The sequence below is a fragment of the Coffea arabica genome, chromosome 9c, assembly GCF_036785885.1.
Source record: "Coffea arabica cultivar ET-39 chromosome 9c, Coffea Arabica ET-39 HiFi, whole genome shotgun sequence".
NCBI lineage: Eukaryota > Viridiplantae > Streptophyta > Magnoliopsida > Gentianales > Rubiaceae > Coffea > Coffea arabica.
In genome coordinates this window covers 13,037,734-13,059,846 of record NC_092326.1, presented here as the reverse complement: position 1 = coordinate 13,059,846, position 22,113 = coordinate 13,037,734, and the positions used below count along the sequence as shown (strand labels likewise).

Below are 22,113 nucleotides of genomic sequence, written 5' to 3'. Positions count from 1 at the left end.
ATATGATTCTTAGCTTTAGTGTGAGATTGTTCTCACTTTTTTTCTTACAACATAAACAAATATTCCTATACCTTCTTTCTCCCTTTTTTGTATTTTTTCTTCATTTGTCCATTTCTCTAGTTTCCGTTGTTGCTCTAATTTTACTCCCAAGGCTCCATTGCCCGTGCTACATTTCAATGTTTCCAAAATTGCAAGAAAAGTAAAAAACACGAATATTACACCTTGAATCATATATAGGTCTTGATCGTGCTTTTTACACTAACCTAAATCTAAAGATATAAAACACCTACATAATTGGGGACCTACATTCCCAACTCCTTAATTTTTTCACCTTCGTTTTCCTTTGATTTTTCCCTAGTGGATTTTGTAGCATGCTTCGAATCAATAACGTCTCGAGGCAGTAGCATCATTTGAATGACTAATACCTTCCAACTGTGTTCTTTACAATATCCGTCTTGGGCAACAATATTCGTTTCACTCTTTTTACAGGAAAAATTTAGCAAATATCAATTCCTCCAACTGTGTTCTTGTAGACTTTCCCCAGCTTGAACACGCACTTATGTGTGTGACCAAAAGCACAATTATTAGCTATATGAGAAGCTGCAAGGATAATTTATTAGCACTATGTCCAAAAACCTCTCTTAGAATATGAAACCTGAGGCTCGCTTTCTTCCAAAACGTAACCCACAAGATCCAATCATATAATGTATCCTTGCAAATCGATATTGGAAATGACAAAAAAAAAAAAAAAAGGAAACATAGTAACAGTGTATCCTTCTTTACAGTTGCAGTGCTCAGCACAACAAAAATAACATCTACGAATTACTGTACACAATCTGACATTGCAGTCATGATCTTGCAGCCTAGCATTGGAAACTGCAAGCTTCCCCATGTAATTTACAATGAAAAACTTTAAACATTCTGTAGTTTTTTATGCCAGATAGTTGTATATTTGAGGGTTATTCTTGTCGCGCTCGAGGTACTCCCTGTCTATGAGGCTTTCAATCCTTTTCTTCAAATCAGCTGGTTTTATTGGAAACTTGAGCTGTGCCATTAAAACATACTTTCCACGTTAAGAATCAGTTGATACTTCATTTTTGCCAAGAAAAATTTATAAACACTTACTTAAAAGACTAAATGTTTTACTTTCTCATGTTTTTCAACTACCTTTGATCTTACATACGATCTCTCCAATAAGTGCTACAGTAATATTTTCCAAAAACACTCAGAAGAAACAATCGAAATGGTTATTGCATTTGGCAAAAAGGGCTAGTTTGCAGCCAATATGCTTTCTTATGAAGCAACGGTGGAAAAAGTGGTTTCCCGAATAAACTGGTATAGATTATTGGTATCCTTACCAGTTTTCCGGAAGAGAAACTAAATAGCTTTGAAGCACACACGTTAGTTGAAAATACTGAAGCCAGATATCAACATGGAAAATGGCAATTAAAGATTCTTTACCTGTTGAAAAAGTTCAGTTATCAAGAGAGTATGACTCAACACTTTTCTGGTTTTCATTATCCGGACAATAGCTGCATCAACCTGCAAGCACCATCTACTTTTTCAATGTTCCGATCATGGGAATATATAGGATGATAAAAACTCCTCCATCAAAATCTAAAAGAAAAGCTTAGGACACATGAAAATCGTAGACCTGATATTGACGGTCCTGAAACACCCTTTCAGTGGTGCTTGTGTTCTCCTCTACTGTTTCCTTCATCTGGATTGCATTCACCTGTATGTGTTTAACAAAGCATGGCTTCAAGTTGCTACATGAGCGCCCATAATTGTAATATTCTGCAAATTCTAAACAAGATTAAGCTTTAAGCTGACAATAAGTATCCCCTACTAGCAGTGTCCCACTTTATACTACTTGATACTCATCCCAAAATTTAGCTTCAAGCAAAAACAACGTTCGACTTGCATGTGTTAAGCATATAGCTAGCATTCCTTCTGAGCCAGGATCAAACTCTTCTTTTGACTATGATTGGGCCCTGCAGTGGTAGAACCTGATGAACCGGGCGTACTATTTTCCAGCCTTCTGTGAATTTCTCTTCTATTATGATATTTCTCTGAGTTATGGGTTTTTTACTAACTAACTTCAATAGGTAAGGGTCTCACCCCTTGATCAAAGACCGGTTGCACCGAATAAGGGTCCCAACCGTGACAGCATTGCATTTGTCACATCTATTAGACAACAGATCATCAGTAATTTTCATCAACAATATAAACCAGATGTACCTTTATACGGTATAGAGGAGCAGTAAATTGATCATTGAACATGAAGGAATCATCATCTTCTACTTCTCTACCTTTAGGAATCTGTCAGGAAGCTTAGTTCTTTTAGTAAATGTGGTGCTGAAAATGCTTTCAATTATTTAAAGAACTCAGTACCAACAAAGAATGAATAAATCCTGTGACAATTGCACACCTTCTGAAGAACACGAACTTTTCCACATGCAAGTGATTGAAGAGTCCTCCTTAGCTCTCTGTCCTCAATGCCAGTGGATTCCTTGATGTCTTGAAAGCTAAGCTTCTCGGCATCATTAAACAGCATTAAAACAACAGTCTGCAGGATGGAGCACATAAACCAAAAATATATAAATATCTGTTAATCCCCAGAGTATCAGCTAAACAGAATGGACAAAACTATAACATTAGATACAAATATTCAAATGAAACCAACCTGAAATAGGGAAACTGCCAGCTCCTTTTTACCTTTTGGGAATTCTGCTTTCAGCACACAATGCCCCAATGAGTTTTGCCACATCAATCTTCTCCCACTGTACTTGCTTAAATAAAATTCCTTGAAAATATCCTGTAGAAACCATCATAAAGACAAAATATTATTGTAAATAACTAATAACAGTGCTAATAAAGAAATTGCAGTCATGAGCTGTGACATACCTGATACACATTGAGTTCATGGGGAAGCCGAACATCCATTGGTGGATATGTTGGCCAGTATCTGAAGCCCATCAAAGAAAGATGAATTTCACAAGCTTAAAATTTAAACCATAACAAAAAACGTGAGCTCAAATTGAAATGCTGTATAGTGCACAATTCACTACATACCCTGTTGTTAAGACATGGACACTCATCTCAATTCCAGATGGGAGTTTTGTCCGAGCTTGGGATGATTGCTTGAATGATTCATTTATTTCTTTCGATAACTCAATGTCCTGGATAATATTTTTGGATTTCAAATAGATTGGTGTTATATGTTTATCATCCAAATTCTATCATCAAAGATACTGTCAAGGCAAAAAAAAGTAATTGAAAAGACTAGAAGAATATATTGGGAGTTGAACTTGCCATCCAGGATGATGCTTATCATTTAACCATGTCATTTAGTTGCTTTTCCTCTTTCTTCTTCTTTTTATTTTCCTTGGCAGTTAAGTCAGGAGGACAAAAGGGAAAAATTGCATTTCAGAAAAAAAAAGAACAACTTCTATTAGTGCAGTTGGATAACTACCAATGACCACACGTGACATCAGTTATGTGCCTACCTAACCCTATTGCAATTGCCATGTGAATCAGACATTTTTTTGAGAGTAAAATCCCAGGCTGAAACTTGAACTTTAAAACATGAAAGAAAATAATAGTTTCCAGTTAAGTCTAAAGATGGAAAAATCCAAATTGATTAGCATTTATTTATTCTGCATCTAATAACTTTGGATGGAGAAAAATGTTTGAAAAACATAATGTTACATTTGAATTAGCACACACCTTGAACATTCCTTCAAGTTTATTAGTAAATTGGCTGCCACACTCGGTCTTTAACTGCAATAATGACAGAAATCTATGAGTGTAGCCACAAAAGCAAAATATTGAATACACTGTAAAAACTTCAAAGCCTTCACCTTGGAAATCATGGACTTCTCTGCATCAATGGATGCACTTTTTCCCAACAGTAGCCTTTTGGCAAGATCTTTCTTATAGAATGCTTCAAATACATCTTTACCCTAAGAAAGAAAAAATGCAAAAGATGTACATCAATGATTGATAAACATTAATGAAAAAAGGAAATTGGTGCAAATAGGTTGGTGTTTTTCCACCTGGTTTCTGTTACTTGCTATTTCATATTTACCTGTATGAACCTGAAAAGAACCAAAACTTTATCAAGTGTACCCTCCAGTTCCTCCTCTGAAGTACCCTTATTCCCAGCGCGGAGCTTCTCGTCCAAAAATTTGGCAATTAGCTCAGCAGGTCGGTTCTAATCAAACGCCAAAAAACCATAATATCAGCACATGACATGAAGTTAACAAGGTCACAATCACAGGCCATTACTTCATTACTTCATCAGAAGGATGCAATCCAGAAGTTTAGTGGGATTTCTAAAAATATATATTAGCTCATGGTTTTCACCTAACGAGGATAAAAACAAAGCTCTTTGACTTTGTATCCACATATCCACTTGAGAAACCCAGTCAGACAAGTGAAAGTCATAACACCCCAATGCCCCTTAGCAGAAGGCACACCCACATAAGGAGAAAGATGAGAGAAAATACAAGAAAAACTGTAAGTACAATTCAATCTAATTAAATCTTCAACTTGGAAACTATGAGATGAACACCAGACACATCTTTCTAGGACATCACCAAGACAACCAGTACTTTCTTAAGGAAACAAGGATTTAAGTAGAAGAGAAAGTGACTCATAGTTATGCATAAAACAGAAAACAAGAACCATTTCAAATAAAATTTATGCATATTTCCTTAGTGACAATTGAGAACACTTGAGTCAGTTAATGGATCGTGATCCAGGAGAATCTTAGACCTTAGTCATCGTTTATTTATTATGGTGGCGGTTGTTGTTGTTCCATTGTTAGATATTATGTGCTGCTAAAAGTTGCAGAAACTTCAGGAGATATTTTGTTTAGCTCATCCATATGTCCTAAGCATGTGACCAGTTAAGTGTATTTTAGTCATTTTCTGTCACTTTACAGCAGCAATATATTCAGAGCCCCATAAATAGCCATCTTATGTACTGCTGCAGCCAGCAGATTTCATAATCACTAAGACAGATTTCATAATCACTAAGACCTAAGCTTGGTCTCAGCTTCTTGGGCTCCTTTCGATCGTAGAAGCTTTCTCCTTCAACCTGTGTGATTTTCCTTCATCAATTTCTGGTCTTCAAAAGCTGCTAACTAAATTTGTTCTCAATTTTCTGCACCAGATTGGTGACCTCAAGATTCGAAATTTGTTTACAAACCTCTATCCATTCAAAACTAAAACAAACTTTAGAACAAAGACACTTGGACTGGGTCAACGGGCGATCATGAAGGCCCATGGCCTAGGTCCGGTGACTTCCATTGCACTTTGGAGGGGTGCTAGCTTAAGGTCTATGCCCAAGTAGCAGAGCCTACGTCATAATTTGTGGCACTGGGGGCAGGCAAAGGTAAAAACATTATTTTTTTCACATGTCATATACATTTTTAACTACTAAAATACATTTCCGAAGCACATTGTCTAACCCTTCAATCCACTGTGTCAATGTCAATGAAGTAAATATTCATCTAAATTATTTTTCCAGCCAATCGCCTTCTCTAAGGATGAGATTTTAAAGATTAAAAGCAAAAGGACATCAGGTTCCAAGAATATCATAAGGGTACATAGCGTCCAATAAAAAATAGATATATAAAACCCACACCAACCCCGATTCCAATTCCAATTTTGATGAAACTAACAATGCACATGATACAAATATCTAAAGAACCAGAATTAACCCCACTAGAAAAGAAAGATAAGGGGAAAAAGAGGCAGGTTAGGCCTGTCAATTGGGCCTTTTAGGTCCGGTGTTGCGAAGCCAAGTCCAGGACCAAATATAAACCCCATAATCCAATTCCAGCCTAGCTCATTTGACTGTTATAAAAGTAGAGATTGATAAAAAAATGGATTAAGTTGTTTTCTCACTACTTTGTCCTTCCACAAGATTCACCAGGACTCTCTCTCTCTCTCTCTCTCTGTGGCCTCTTTTCCCTAAACATTCCTGTTCATCCGTATAGTTCGCAGACTCATGATTCTTTCTTCCTCATAGGTGAAATCACAGCCATTTTGTCATGCCTATCTTGTCCCACATCAATTAGGTATCAAGAGAGGAAACATTCTTGTTCATTAATAAACATGGTTACTAGCAGAAAGTAAAAGTCCTGATTAATTTCAAGGAACTCACTATTTTTTTCCCTAGGATGTCCTGATAGGTCATCCTAGAATAACTATAGATAGCTCGCTTACCAGGAATATTACTTAACTACCATAACCTCACAGCTTAAAACAAAACCCCATTTCGTGACGTGAAACTGGTAAGGTCGAACTGATGAAATACAATGCGGACAATATATTTATAATTGAGGAAATGAGAGAGCTATTCATAGAAGAGTATTTGCCTTCTTATCATCATGAAAAAGCTATTAGGAGAGTTTATGGTCTCACTGAAAGCACTTTGTTAGAGGACAACTAAGTGCAAGGTTTACTCAACTATTAACCCAAATTGTTCAGGAACCTCTTACCCAAAAAAATTTGGCAGATTTGTAATCTTATTTAGTCAAATCGAGTTATAAAGCTGCTAGCAAATCAAGAAAGGTCAAAATCCAACAAACAGCTATCATAGACAGCACCATCACTATCCTCTGATCATCCAACAAACACCTACCATAGACAGCATCAATTTGGTTAACTATCCTGTGGTAAAAGCTGAGAATTCTGCATTTGGAGCTACTGATTCTGACAATGAGTTTAACCAGAACTTTCCAAAATTGGCTGTTAAGTTTCACGAGTTTCCAAGGAAAACACAGAAGTAGCTCTAAAAGATTTTGAAGCGCCTATGTTGGTCACAGACAAGAATTATCTTGCGAAGAAAGTTCCCAAAAATCAAGTCTGCAGAATACCTTGTTCCAGCCAATGAGGCCAAGTTTGCTGTAGCAGAACACGTGAAAGAGGCGGTCAAAGCATCACAGATTCAGCAAGTTTGCAAGCAAAGCCAAGAAGGGTTCTCTAACAATCTATTTGTTCCAAAAATTGACTGCTACGTCACTCAAGCTCAGGGATGGGCGTCACACATAAGGGGGTGTGTCGAATTGTCAGATTCTTTATGCTGTGAAATTTATGATTTGCAAACCTGGCTAAATTAATTCACTTTGGATTCAGTATATGTATGAAATTACAAGTAAATTTATTAGGACAATCGGAAGATGATAAAATATGTGATTATTTCCCAATTTTATAGATGTGAGGAGTTATAATATAATTATATCGATAGAAACTAAAGTACTATAAAAAAGTTGTGGGAGCTTTATATTTGACTAAAGATCAGAGAAATTAGTGTGCAAATAGCTTTGGTAAAATAAGAAAACCCTATACAACCTCCTCCCAGCCATCAACCCATCATCTTCTATTCTAGAACCTTCCAGAAAAAGCAGCGAACAACACTTCTTCCCCTACAATTAATCTCTCTTCAGGCAACCATTTCCTATGATCATTTTAAAGCCATTCTCTCCGGATGAACTCTCTCTTCTCTCCCTCAGCAATGGTCACCTACCTCCACTTCTGGTGACACCATCCGTGTTGTACCCAATGTCCCACACTCTTACCGATGTCATATCATATCGACATGGGTATGTCAGGGTAAGGTGGCAAGTCTAAGTAACATAGATTGACTTTGTCCCTCAAGAGTTGCAAAATGTTCATCCTCCGAAGCACAGCTTTACCGGCTTCTCTCTCAAGTAAATGGGAAGAGAGGTATCTAGGATTGCAGCAGTCCTTTCAACTTACATCAGACCTTTGAGTTCTTTATCATATAATGTTCAATACTCAAGCTCGAGTTTTTCTTTCCAGCTATGAGAGAATGATATGGTCAACAAACAGCTCAAGGAAATTTAAGATGGAAGATTATATGAACTTTCAATTAGCAATCCTTCAAATTTTAGTAGCCTATTTCGTAGTTCAAATATGTCAATTAAGAGTCTTTGTTTAGTGCAATCCTAGTAGAATGTTTGTTCTCCTAGTTTAGGTACTTCCCAGAATTTTTTGTCCTGAGGTGTATTTTGGTCTTTCACATTTTTCGTGAGAAATTTCCAACAAATTTGCAATTGAGTACTATCTAGCTATTTGATTACAGTTGTTATACGGAAGTTCTAGAAAAGATTTACAACAATTTTGCTCATGTGTACTAAATAGAAATTCTATTCATCATAGGGTTCTATCTTTTAGGTAATTTATAGCTTATACATTCTATTGTTACAAGACACGTGGAGATTAATCAATAAAGAAATGAGTTGTTTGCTTATTAGTCTGTTTGTTCTTTCTCAGAATTCCCCTAACTTCCCATCCTTTCACCCTCTATTATCCCATGTTACTGTTTACCTGCAATACACGGCTCAAAAAAAGGCCACACTTCTGCTAGATCTAGCAGATGAGATCACCCATATCTTGTCCTACATCACTATATAATCAACTTCTATGCATTTTGTTTCAAAACGCACTCAAGGGAAAACTAACTCTCTTTATCATCAGTCTAGTACTCCTACAAGTTTACTTCCAACAGCACTTCCTTGAAGCAGGTAGTCATATATGCTATCAGCAAATAATCACAACTGAAAGAAAAATCATTAGGTGAAACCATGATACCTGCCGCAGATTAATCAGATGCTCGAATGCATCTTTGATGGTATTGCTAAATGCCTCATTCTTAGAAAAGCTTTCCTCCCATATCGTATCAAGTGATGCCTTGAATTCTAGTAGGCTGGATACCATATCTTTGTCTTTTTCCTCATCCATGACAATGCCCTGCCCAGTTCTTCGGATGTAAGAGCTAAGGGCCTGTCTCAAGGACTCGAGGGCAATAACCCTAGAGAAGAGTGTATACACCCTTTGAAGGTCCTCGTTGCGATGGCCATCCATCAGCATTGTGAAACCCTGGAAAGCACAGCAGTTCAAAGATGTAAACAAAAACATAGAAAGACCATCTGCAACACAGGAATCAGAACTTAAAATGATGTGGCACACTTTGTCAAGAATTGCAGCAATATGTCGTTCAAGAAGCTGTCTTTCTGCAGTAGCCACCAATGGCTTTCTTGTACTTCCGTCCAGGTAAAGTAAACACCTTTCATGTTCTTCATGCAACCTTATCTGCAAGAAAATAGATACTAGCACATTATAAAGCAATCATGAGAAACAAGACTACAGAACATAATGGTTAACTAATAGATGATTGAGTCACGGAAAAAATTAACGCCTGATTTCAGAAAGTAGACCTCCACATGCTTCAAGTAATCTGGAACATCTGATTGCTGCATGTACTTAACACCTTCAGCAGCATAGAACTCAGATGTGCGATCCAGAAAAGGCTTCTCAAAGCTTTCAGAGTAGATTCCCAATGCAGTGAACATCTTCAGAAGATGATTGAGGAGAGTTCTATCAACCGCTTCACCTAATCTGCAACCCAGAAAAAAGGGGGGTTGCCAAATGGTTAAAAAGATGACTGAGAAGCTTTGTCATAAATGGTAAAATTCAAGAGAGAACATTGTCTCACCCTCGCTTCTATTTTTCATTTGCACAGTATCCATTACTTATTATCAATAGTTTTTCTCTTTTCATTCAATAGATGTTCCCAATTCAAATTCAGAGTTGACATTTGGAATTAATGTTTTCATTTATTTTTATTTCAACAGATTGTGCTGAATGTGTCCCAACACCCTGGATTCCACAAAATAATTCGTATTTTGCAAACAAAACTTTCTTATTCCTCAAAAAATATAAAAACGACTAACATTATGATAAAGGGAAAATACCTAGAAGGTTATCGAACCAGCACCATTTATTATTTTTACCATTGAACCATTTTGTCTTATACCCACTAAGTTTATAAAAGCCATCACAATTTCGCTGTCAACTTATTCACATCTGCAAAATGTTGGGGTGAATTAGTCAACAGAGGAAAAATCCAAAAGAAAAATGCTGTCCTTAATCCTTTTCCCTTTAATCTTCTCTTGTCACTCTTTCTTCTATCCACTGCTGAGATATCCAGCTCCCACTCCCTTTGAAGAGAGATCCTTTTCCTCACCTTTCAATCTTTTTCCACCTCTTCCTTCTCACTGCACACTTGAAATTATGCACCGACCTCCTTTCTTCATCCTTTTTTCCCACTAAAATTTAACCACCAAAATATAGTTCCAAGGCAATGAATAGACACCTTACACGTGTCATGCTCGCTAACAGTCCATTAACACCATGAAAAGATGAAGAACAAAAATTAAGTCCTTGTCAAAGCAATAACAAATTACAAGCTCCAAGTCAGCATTCACCATGATTATATACCAGCTGTTTGGTTGGGGGAGGAGGGGGATAGGGGGTCCCCAATGGGTATGCTAATTAAAGATAGTCATTATCAGCATTTGGCACACTACTATGACAATCAATCTATGATAATGGAAGACCTAAAAGTGTGTGTTTGCCATTCCAGACCAAATTGGACACTTTTGCTCCACTATCACCAAAAAATGCTCCAAAGTAATATCTTTTCTTTTTCTTTTCTCTCTCGCCTCTCCATTCTCCCATCTCTCCTCTCTCACATCTCATCAGTTGACTCTCTTATTCCTCCATGTTTCTTGCAAAAGCTTCAAACCCAATCTCATAGCCCAAAGCTCCTCTTGTCAAATTCTCCAAGAGAGTAGTTGACTCCTTGTATTCAAAATTCACTAGCCAGGAACATGTTGAGCAAGTTTAATCAAAGAAGAGTAGGACCCCTTTTCAAAATCAGCTTCAGAAGCCTCAAACCTCAATGGGATATGTTCTGGAAGAACAATCAGGTCAGACCCTTTTGGGATTACTTCAGTTGCAATTAGGCCAAGTCCATCTAGTTGTTGTGCTATCTTCACTGCCTTGTGGACAAACCCACCTTCTCTTTTAACCCATTTAATCAAGTCTGGTAGCTGCGCGACCAACTGGTTCAGGAAGAGGCCGGCGTCAGTGGTTCAATTGTTAGTGGTGAACGTTTGTTTCATCACCAGTGGTTCTATTCCGTTCAAGATTTGAAAAACTTTCAAGGCTAATGATTAGAGATTGTTTATTGGAGGTTGGCTTTTCTAATATGCATTGAATTTTAAATTGGGATTGTTGGGTTCTTCAGAGATTATTTGCAGATGGGATGCTGAGACATTGAGGAAGAAGGAAACATGGTGAAAGAAAAAAGAAAAGAAATATTTAGAAATAAAAAAAGTGGAAAAAAAGAAGAAAAACCAAAATAGATTCTTATTGAAGAGACAAACCAAACAAGTGAAAAGGAATACCAAAAACCCATTGCAATTGAGGAGGCTTTTGATACTGATTATCATTATCATTCCCAAGTAACAACCAAACAGGTGGTTAATATAAGGAACCAAATTATGAGCTTAAAGTAGACCAACCAAATTCATGCTAAAACACTCAAAAGAGCATGATTTTCTGCTATTTTTCCTTCACCCATTTACCTGTGCTGGAGTAAGTTGGAGAGAATTGGGAGACCAGAAGGTGAGACAAAGTGCTGGGAGCCTATAGGGTATGGCTTAGAATAACTCTGTTTGCAGAATTAAAAGGAAAAGGTGAAAAAAAGGTATCAATGGTTTCATTGTGTTTTCTATTTTCCCATATTTTCTCTGGCGTGTAATAAAATTCCCCCAAACTTCAAAGAAAAGATGAGACTTGACTGCTAAGTTGGAGAATGGCCAAAACTTCCAAACTTTTAGAAGCTTTATAGGTGATTTGAAATAAAAGATTTGTTTGATGGCCAAAAGTAAATCATGGAGATAAGTGGCAGCCCAAATACTTTGCAAACAAAAAAAAATATGGAAAAGAAAAATTAGTTTAAATGAAGCTATCAGTAAGGGGTATTTATTTAGTAAACTAGTTTGATCATGCTAGACTAGTCAATGGAAAGCGATCTGGTCCATCTATCATTTATGTAGAACTAACGAAACAAGTCAACAACAATTATTGGCAAAACGTAACAAGTAAATTGCACCAATCTAACGCCTCCCATTTGATTTTCGATACATATAGCCCATCCTAACAGTAGTATCAGAGAAAAGTTTCAAAACAAAAAAAAAAAACACTCACGTATAATGATTATGGCATCCTCTTAGCTATTGGATTCAAAGGGTGCCTTTGGAACTAAAAACCACGTGAGGGAAGGTCACTGAGATTTCAAATACCCAGTGGAGGTCCATTTCATCATGACAATAAACATCATAGGCCAATGTCATTTCCCCATCTGAAAGCTCTAGGCTTGTTAAAACAAGTCAAGATCAACCAAAGGAAGAAACTATATCATTGCGTTAAGGCCAAAAAGAAAATGCACGTGTGAAAATCCCATTAGTAATTCCAACATGTAACATACCATTGCATTAAGGCCATAGGGAAAATCCAAGTGTCATAACAATTCCATCAGTAGCAATTCCAACACAATATATGCCAACATAGCCTTCACAACAATTTGAACACTGAATAGCTCAAGAGCATCAGGCATATATTTTCCCAAACAATGTGGAGGCGTGGGTCAAGTGTGCATTTGATCTAAATCTTAGTTCATTGTTCACTTAATAGCTTGAAAAACCCGGTTACATACAAACCAGGTTAGACAGACAGGCTACACAACTAGTCAACTCTAACCTCCAGGAAATCCAAGATTGAGTTCCAGAAGTTTGCTCCAACTTCAATTAAACACACCTTCAAAATTAAGATCTTTAATTGGGAGTTACATAGTCCAAAACAGTCTTTACAGAGTTTATTTCATTAATCATTTATTTTTCTTATTGCTTTCTAAGATTTTCTGGTTTTAATGTGTAGGTGTATTTAAGAAATTTAGCTTGTCGAAGGAATTTTCTGGTTATGGAAACTTTCTGGCTTGGTAAATAGTATTCAATAGTTACCTTACACTTGAATAAGAATCTTTCTGATTTAATACTACGAAAAGTATCTTGTTTCTATTATAGCTTCAGAAGGAATTGTATAAATATTGTACTTCTCCACAAAGAGAAGACAGCTTTTGTTTGTCAATAAAATCCTCAAGACTTGTTCCTTTCTGAGGTTGTCTGATGCAATTTTGCCATGGATGTGATGTCTAAAGGTTTGTAGGAGTGATTCCTAGAGATTGCTAATCTGAACATCTTCATCTCTCATTTTCAGCAGCTCCCTTACACTTTCAGTTCTGATTTTATTTGTACTTTTATGCCTGCAAATTTTGCCAAATGACATTGTGATTTTCGGTAAGTTCTAAGCCCAAGAAACTGTTCTAAAAAAAATGCTAGCCTAACCACCAGGAAGTGCCCTGGCATTCGATAATTTCATGTACCACACTTAAAAAATACAGTAACCTCTTATAGTTGCAAATTCTGACATACTGAGAGCTCAAATCATCTCAAAGGCATACTTTCATTTGTCAAAAAACTTTCATCAACAGAAGAATCCTGACCGGAAAATCTGAACCTCTTTTTTTCTTATGTCATGGGAGACAATATCGATTATATAAACCATCATACAACCGAAAGATAATATCTTACAGTTCAAAAATATCAAACAAAAGAAATTATACTGATTATATGAACCATTTAATGACAAAATAGTAACTTTAATTCATAAGTTCATGTAAAAGTCAAAGAAAACAAGATTATGTTAAAACAAACATGATGAATCAGAAAGATGTACACTGGATGCATATGTACAAACAAATCAGATGTAATTCCTGAACAGTAATCAATCCTGAAACATGCTTGTCATATGTTTATTGTCAGTAACCCGAAGTCTAAATATGTAGAACATGACCGATTTGGTTCCAAGATATTTGTTGCTCATAATAGCTTATTATGTCATTCGCAGGCATACACAATAAGAGCATCAAATGGATATGCTTACACTAGAAAAAAGTTCTTTTGAAACTCTTTTTTTTAAAAAAAAAAAAAGTAAATAAATAAATGAAAACTGCCCCTCAGGCTTTTTTTGCTTTTCACTTTTCCATTCTTAACTGATGGAAAACTACATAAAAATTTGGCCAACCCTTAAAAGGAGAAAATTGCCTGAATGACCTATTACCTGGTCCACCTTTCGTCACTAAACTATTACATTTCTGAACCACTGCTAAAGTATTAAAAGCAATATAACTTAGCCCATTCTGTTGATTTCAGGTGTTACTCCCATTAACTGTGTCATGTTTAAGGGTATTTCTGGTAATATAATAAAAACTTTAACGAAAACAAAATCATCGATGATCTTCTTTTTCCATTTTATTTTTTCCATTTCAATGAGCATTAACAATTTATGTCTGCTCCCATTTACACATTGCCAGCCCAAGACATCAGCAACATCCTTTTCTTTTTGCTTTCACTTGCTCTTTTTTTTTTTTTTTTAATAACAATCTTATGCCTGTCATCATAATCTTACCGGTCTTTATGTATCCAATACCATAAACATTTTTTCCCCTGATCTAGTTCAGATTTGAGAGGGAACCAGCTGGACGCATTCTTTGCAGATTCAGGCTTAAGCGTGGAATGCAGAAAACACATTAACTTTTTCTTTACGAAAAAAATTCTCTCCTCTTTTCTGGGACTCAAAGAAGCAGAAGATTCAATCAGCCTAAAGAATAACAGCTAAAGATAATGAGTGTCTGCTTCATGTTTGTGTTATGGTCCTTATGGACTAGAGGTGAAGAAAGGAACTCCTTGAGAAGGCAGCTGGTTGTAAGAAATGGATCAATGGCAGCATTGGTTTTGGTAGCTGCACTGAGAGCACCAATGGTGTTGACAAAACAAAGGTAGCATTGTTCTTGGCAGAGATCCAGGGAGGAAGAGGAGAAGATTCAGCAATAAAAAAAATCCAAATGAAATTGCCTTATAACTGATGAGATCATCAAGTTAAAAGCTAAAATTAATGGAATGGCTTAAAGTAAAACCACTTTTCTTAGTTGAATGCGTGATACAAATATGACAACAATTTAATGGCCAAAAGTGGAGAACTAAAACATTATAACCACCATTCAAGCAGCCAAAGAGAAGATCATTTGCACGTACCCATTTATGAAGCAAAACAACAAAAGCATGAAAATCGACATCCTTCGAAAGAACCTCTAAAGAACCTTTAAAATTAGATTGTCAGACAATTCAAATCAGATTAGAGATTGTTCAGTTGATTGTCCTCAATATGTCAATGAAAATAGAACTACACAAACAGTTATGACCAAAAAGTTCTCTAGAGACTGAAAATTACCTTTCACTCTCAATCATTTTCAGGAGACCGAACACCGTTTTATGTTCTACCTCTGATGCTAGAGAAAGATGTTTGCGAAAAAGCTGCAAGCCCATATCCCACAGTGAACGCACATTTGGAGTTTGTTTCACATATGTCCTATCAAGATACAAAGCTATACCACGGATCATCAACATCTGGTCACAAAAGTCCTGCCAGCACTTCTCAACAAGGGACAAGAAAACAACCAAATCCTCGCTCTGCCCAACCAAAGATTGCAGTGCAGCTGATATGTGTGCTTCGCACTCCTTTTCAATTCGTTGATAAAGATTCCCCCCCATTTTGTGCAGACACAGATCATTTACCGCCTATCAAGAATAAAGTCAGTAACATAATGAATTAGACTTATAATCTTAATATGCATAAGAGATTAATCAAAGACACCTGGTACAGCTTTTCCAGGTCACAGGGATCTGGCTGCTTCAAGAATATAGCACTGATAGCTGATTTTAGTGTTGCCCAGGTGGTTTCTTCAAAATTAGAAGGCAGCGTTGGCTTGCCTGTAACCACAAAAATGAGGAAAATGAACATATGAGGGTATTCCCTTCAGTACTTAGGTTTCTCAAAAGAGTTTACATTTGCTAAAGCAGGAAAACCTAATTTTAAAAAAATCAACTTTTCCATGAGATCCTTATACACACAGACACATATTCAGGTTCCCAAATTACAACACCACTATCTTTCCTGGCCTTGATCCATGATTTAATAATTTGTTCCATGTAATGAAAATTTCTCACAAGGTTTTTAAATAAAAAGAATGGTGAAGACGACAAAAATAAAAGTAAATAGAAGTTCTGACCAATGAATTAATAGTAGTAGAAGAATTCTTGAAAAGAAGATAACCAAGAAAATGAAGGGAATAAACACAAGATCGTAAGGATAGGTAAAAACCAGAAGAATTTTTATAAGGTAAAGAATATTAGCGCAAACTTCAACAATAATCATCATACCCTCCTGCCCAGGGAAACGATTTGATGGATTGAGAAAGTTAGCACAAATCCATCAAATTGGTCGCAAGTTACCACATTCACTGGTACTTTAGGTGACTATTCAATTATGCAAGATGCAACATCAAATGATGCGTACGAGTTGCAATATGGTTCTCTTAATTAGGCTTAGCTATTATGAACCTCAATGGTCAGCCAGGAATGCTGCAAGTAACTTACCTGAGACAACATTTACCATGAAAAGCATTTCCATAAAGAATACTCTTTTTCACAGTCAATTTGAGTTGTCTAGTTAGTAATTTATGTGTATTTCACTAATAACGAATAAGGGTACCATTCACAATATTCCCCCATCACTAACTGTTCTTTCTATCAGAATCACCACTATGTACCAAAATTTCTACCACCTCCCCAACCTAAAACTCCCAAACCTAAAACTCCCAATCCAACTGCTGTACTACCCATGAGAAGAAGAAAGCTGCAGAAGAAGACCAGTATAACTACTCAAGCAAACAAATGCAAATACTAGATAAAGAAGTCACAAAATGCACGGCAGAAGAAGTTAAGGCATAATTATCTGCACATGGAGCTCATTGAACAAATTTTGAATAAGTCTCTATTCTTCCATTTCTGCAATCATATTTCAAGCTGTTCCCTTCCTCCCCAGATCTGAAGTTTCCAAAAATCCATTGTTCTGCAATTATTTATTTGTGTTCAACTTTCACGTGGCAAGACATATTGAGTGGATGCTGATCTGCAAGTGATACACTGGAATCAGAAGTATCAGTTCTTTATATTTGTCATCTTCAAAAATCCATAGACAGCCAATACTGCTGCCCCGCAATCCTAAGGTGTATTTCGTCTAAAATTTTATCAAATTACATTTTCTATAGAAAGTGGAAAGCATCGGAAGGATGCGGTTTAGTTGTGCGTGAAAACAGAAAAAAACTTTGACTGATATGTTCAAGCAGATCATTTACACCCATTGTTGTAAAACCACATCAGCAGCGAGATATTTCCTTGGACTCTAAAGTAATCCCACACACATAAATTAAAAAAAGAAAACTACTTTTTAAAAGAATATTTAAAACTGAGTATTTCTTTGTTTTTAAAGGAATTGCAGGTACACTTCTTCCATGACCCTCAAAAAGTATGTTCAAGCAGATCATGTACACCCGTTGTTGTAAAATCACTTCAGCAGCGAGATATTTCCCTGGACTCTAAAGTAATCCCACACATATAAATTAAAAAAAAAAAACTACTTTTTAAAAGAATATTTAAAACTGAGTATTTCTTTGTCTTTAAAGGAATTGCAGGTACGCTTCTTCCATGACCCTCAAAAAGTATGGGAACCAACAGCTGTCAGGACAGAGGTTTTTTTTTTATTTGTGTAAGCTCCTTTATTTTATAGGACAGAGGATTACTGCATAAAATCAGCAGCAAAATCTAGTAACTTGAGCATTTACCCACTTTATTCTGCAAAAACCATGAACCTCTCTAGTGCAAATAACCTAAATCAGTTACATTTGCTATGTTTCAACATTTCAGACTACTGATGCATTTCCAGATTGTCAAACCCATTTTTGGATCATTTTGCGTGATTAGTTTAGAAGTTCTATTAGTCTCCCACTAATTCAGAAGTTCTCGTACTCATAATCAAACGACTACATCAAATTAATAACGTCCTAGTTCTCAATATTTTAATTCACATAATGTCCAGTTGCAAATCTAATTTTAATCAAATATGCATTAGTTCCGGTAATGACCTTTACTTAACAAGAGATGCATTTACAATAAAATAAAAAATAGCATAAGGTGATCTGAATGAACTTAATCCCCGGCAATCGGAAACAGAACCAAGGCCTATCACTAAAGATAGAAGATTCTACCCCACTGAAGAATAAACAAGCACCAGTGCTCTACAAAAGCTACAAATAGCATCAAAGGATTAAGAAAAGCAAACAGCAGGAGTTTACCGCAATTATTGATATCCATCAAGTACGATTAGTGCATTCCCCTTAATTCTCAACAAACAAAGTCGTTTGATGAGTCTAATTGGTCTGGCATAGAGTACACAAGTACTTCTAGTGCACAGAGATTTACAGATAGCTTGAACCATGGCTATAATTCAAAATTGCAAGCAGAATGAAAAACAAAATCAAGTACTAGATTCCCTATTTCCGCTCCAAGTATCTTTCTAGGAATGGTGCCTAGCACTCGTCAACTCCATAGTTGGACAAATACAACCACTTTCAGAAAATTGCTTCCAAACTAATCCATTGCAGATTGCCCAAATCAAACACAGCCCAAATTTATTAAACCTGAACAAAAGTCAATTCACCTCTCAATTTCAGCTCAAACACCACATGTAACTTAAGTTACCCCAAGTTTCTACGAACTCTGCTATAGAAGTCCCAAGTTCCTAGACAATTAATACTCCGATCACAATTCCACCAAAACTCACTCAATCGACAATCGCTTCCAACAAAAAAATTAAAAAAAAAAAATTTTAATCCCCCAAAACCCTAGTAACCAAATTTCGCATTACACACCTAAAGCAGAATCCAGTAATCCAATCAAATGTCAAAATTCCAAAAAGTTGTAACTGAAATAGATCAAAACAAAATTAAAAAAAGGAGGAAAAATTAATCGAATGAGTATAACCTTTGAGAAGCTTAATGACGAGCTTCTTTTGGGGCTGAGGAGGGGTAGCCTTCTTCCGAGACAGATTAGCAGTGCCAGAGGAGGCCCCCCGGGACATAGCATTACTGTTAAAACTGATTAGATTGGGGTCCATAACGACGTCGCTTGAGAGGCTACCAGGATCTTCTTCTTCTACATCAAGCATTGAGGCGTTATTAACGTCGATATCAGGGGAGAAGTGGACGTGCGGAGGCTGGCCGTTCTTGTTGTTGTCCAGAGAGTAAGCTACGGCCTGAGACTTGGCCTTTTTCATCGCCGGAACAAGAGGTTGTGAAGGTGGTGGTGCTGCTGCTCCACCGCTGGCGGGGATGGAAGCAGAGGACGAGGTGGTGTTAAACGGAGATGAACGCTTATGAGGGTTGGGGTTGGTGGTGCTGCTGGGATGAGACATAAGAAAAAAAAAAAGAAAAGTGTTTAAAATGTTTAATCCAAAGAGCTAGCTCATTTCTATTTCTTACTATAAACAAAACGAAGAGAGACGCTATGTAACGCTTGGCTTGTTAAAGATGTAGCAGTAACTAGTAAGCGTGAGAGCTTGTATTTCAGTTCTGTTTTAGTTTTGTTCTAGAACACTTCGATAAGACTCCACCGGACATGTCTTTTAATATTTGTACACTAGGTACCAAATACGTGACTGCCATATTTAGGGTTAATAATACTTTTCCCCTAAGCCACGGGAATAGTCATATTTTGCTACCTTCAAATTTAAAAAATATACACTCCATAAACGATTAAGACTAGTCAATTTTAAAAATTCAAAACTTGATGTATAGAGTGACATTTTACATGCATTGCTTTTTTCTTGCTGAAATTATATTTAGTTTACAATTATTGCCCTTTTTGTGTTGAAAAAAATTGAAGTCCGATTTAATCTCCATCCTTTAAGATTAAAAATAAGGCAGTGTTTTAACACTTTTTAAAAATTTTGATTAAATATTTAATATTTAACTACTTTGACTAAAAAATAATAATACTCTTTTAGCAATTTACATAAACAAAAATAATAATAAACTAGAATACAAATAGATATTACCTAATATTTCCAAAATTTTGCTAACTCAATTTATTGTTGTTATTATGTTTTTTGTCCTTATTATTTGATTTAAAGTCCAATAAATTCAACAAAACTACATATATAAGTAAATGTTCAATCAACAAAAAAAAATAAGAATAATAAACTAAATGAAAACTTCAACTTTTATAAATTTAATATTTTTGTACAATAGATACCATAAACATATATATGTATTAGCAATAAAACATATATGATAGTAAGTTATTAATAATTTCATAAATAGAAGGGCCAACAATGTTATTGCACTCACTTTTTATGCAATTTTAACTTTGACTAATCTTATGTGCATAAAGTATATATTTTTAAGGTCGAGAGTTTTAAAGTGACTATCTCCAATGTATAGGGAGATGGAGTGTGATTAACCCATATTAACTTGCTTTTATTGTTGTTCACAGTATACATATGTAAATATAAACCTACATGCATCTATAATTATGTGTATGTGGGTGTTTATATAGGCATAGGTCTATATATATATATATGTATGTGTATATGCAATTATGTATGTATGTATGAGCATGATTAACCCATACTATATGTATATATATATACATACATATTAGGGATGGACAAAAATGCCCACTAACCTAAAAACCCGCAATATTCGGTATGATCTTATCCAAAAAATAGAATACCCAATCCGTATTATTTGATCGGGTCAAAAGAAAGTAGAGTATTCCTTTATATGTGGGGTGGGTTAGGGTCACATGATTAAGAACTCATAGATATATGACCCGCCACACACATATATTTTTCATATTTTTTATTTTTATACACATATTAAAAATAATATTTTTCATTGCACAAATTACATTACAAATATGGAAGACTATAGTTTATTTACAAGATTCATTTGTAGAGGTCATGATCTTGTATTATTTGAAAAAGAGTTTAATTGATGTGGAATATATATTTAAAAAGGTACTACTTATTTCAAATTTTCATTAATTTTGAATTCTTATAATTGTTTCCTTTTTCTTGCATTCTGTTCACATGTTTGTTTCTTGGTAGGAGACTTTATTTTTAGAAAAAAAAAACCTTATTAAGTCTTAGATGAATATGTAAAATACAAAATTAAATTAGTATAAATTATTTTTTAAAACAATTAAATGATAAGTGGAGCAAGGTAGGTACTCGTTGACTTGTCCTTATCTCAGCAGGTACCCGATTATTGAGTACTCACTAATATGTAGGACGGCTAAGGGACAAAAAATAGCTGACTTATAAGATGTTGGTCAAGTCAGTCAAATGCTACTGTCAGGATGAAGAAATGAATTCCAGCAATTAAACCAATATATAACGATGACATTTTGTACAAGTGCTCAAATAAACCAGTAGAATAAAAGAGTAAGTAGAATGACGTCGTAGCAAGGAGAATAACAGAATCAGTTGGATTAGTTTAAGTCGGTTAATCCATCATATTTGTAAAAGGGTGATTGGTTGAGAGGGGGGCTAAGGGAATAACATATTTCATTTTCTCTCTCTCTCTCTCTCACTCTCTCTCATTTTCTCATTTCCTCTCCCTTTCTCTTGTTTGTATCCTTCTTTTCCCCAATTCTGGATCTTCAATCTAAACTAATTCAACAATTAAATCCCAAAAATTACAATCAATATCCTGACAAGTGGTATTAGAGCAGGTTGAATCCTTGGAAGAAATCAGATTCTATGGTAGAAAGCACCGGATTTAAGACACTGGAGGGACAAATCAAAAAGCAAGAAATCAGGCTTCAAGAGATAGTAGAAAGTCTGCAAGCTTCACAACTGCAACAATAACAAATATGGAATGAGTTTCGTACCAAACTAGAAGAAAGCAATAAAAGGATGGAAGGTTTGGCAGCTAAAATGAAGCAAGAGTTAAGTGCCTTCATGAGAGTAATGATAGGCAAGGATAAAACTATTCTAGAAGAAGACAGGCAAAGAAGTGAGCAAGCACCACTCTTACCAATTCCTCCATTAAACCAAAGACTGCAGATTGGGTCATAAAACAATAAGATAGTAAGGAAGGAAGCGGGTAAGTTTTTTATACCAAATCCTCCAAAAATCGATCTGCCCTTGTTTACTGGGGAGAATTCTAGAGAATGCATCAGAAAATGCAATAAATACAACTTAAACTACC

General features: G+C 35.7%; 1 protein-coding gene and 1 pseudogene across 2 annotated transcripts; one reads left to right on the top strand and one right to left on the bottom strand.

Annotated features, from left to right (window-relative positions):
• Nucleotides 1-755: 755 nt before the first annotated feature.
• On the bottom strand, nt 756-19,424 carry LOC113708817 (cullin-4-like). 2 transcript variants are annotated; one of them, XM_072064315.1, is made up of 17 exons: nt 18,884-19,422; nt 15,657-15,772; nt 15,234-15,580; nt 9,254-9,434; nt 9,006-9,128; nt 8,628-8,915; nt 4,091-4,216; nt 3,864-3,965; nt 3,730-3,783; nt 3,076-3,182; nt 2,908-2,968; nt 2,687-2,818; nt 2,432-2,569; nt 2,242-2,322; nt 1,655-1,735; nt 1,462-1,542; nt 756-1,045 (listed from the first exon to the last, which is right to left on the bottom strand). In XM_072064315.1, the coding sequence occupies exons 1-17, from the start codon at nt 19,311-19,313 to the stop codon at nt 932-934; spliced, it is 2,562 nt and encodes an 853-aa protein (XP_071920416.1). In that variant the 5' UTR covers nt 19,314-19,422; the 3' UTR covers nt 756-931. The 2 variants fall into 2 exon arrangements, 1 of the variants encoding a protein (XP_071920416.1); XR_011820885.1 differs by lacking the exon at nt 756-1,045 and having other exon boundaries at nt 1,504-1,542; nt 2,122-2,322; nt 18,884-19,424.
• Nucleotides 5,250-5,385, top strand: LOC113709170 (U1 spliceosomal RNA; annotated as a pseudogene).
• Nucleotides 19,425-22,113: the final 2,689 nt, after the last annotated feature.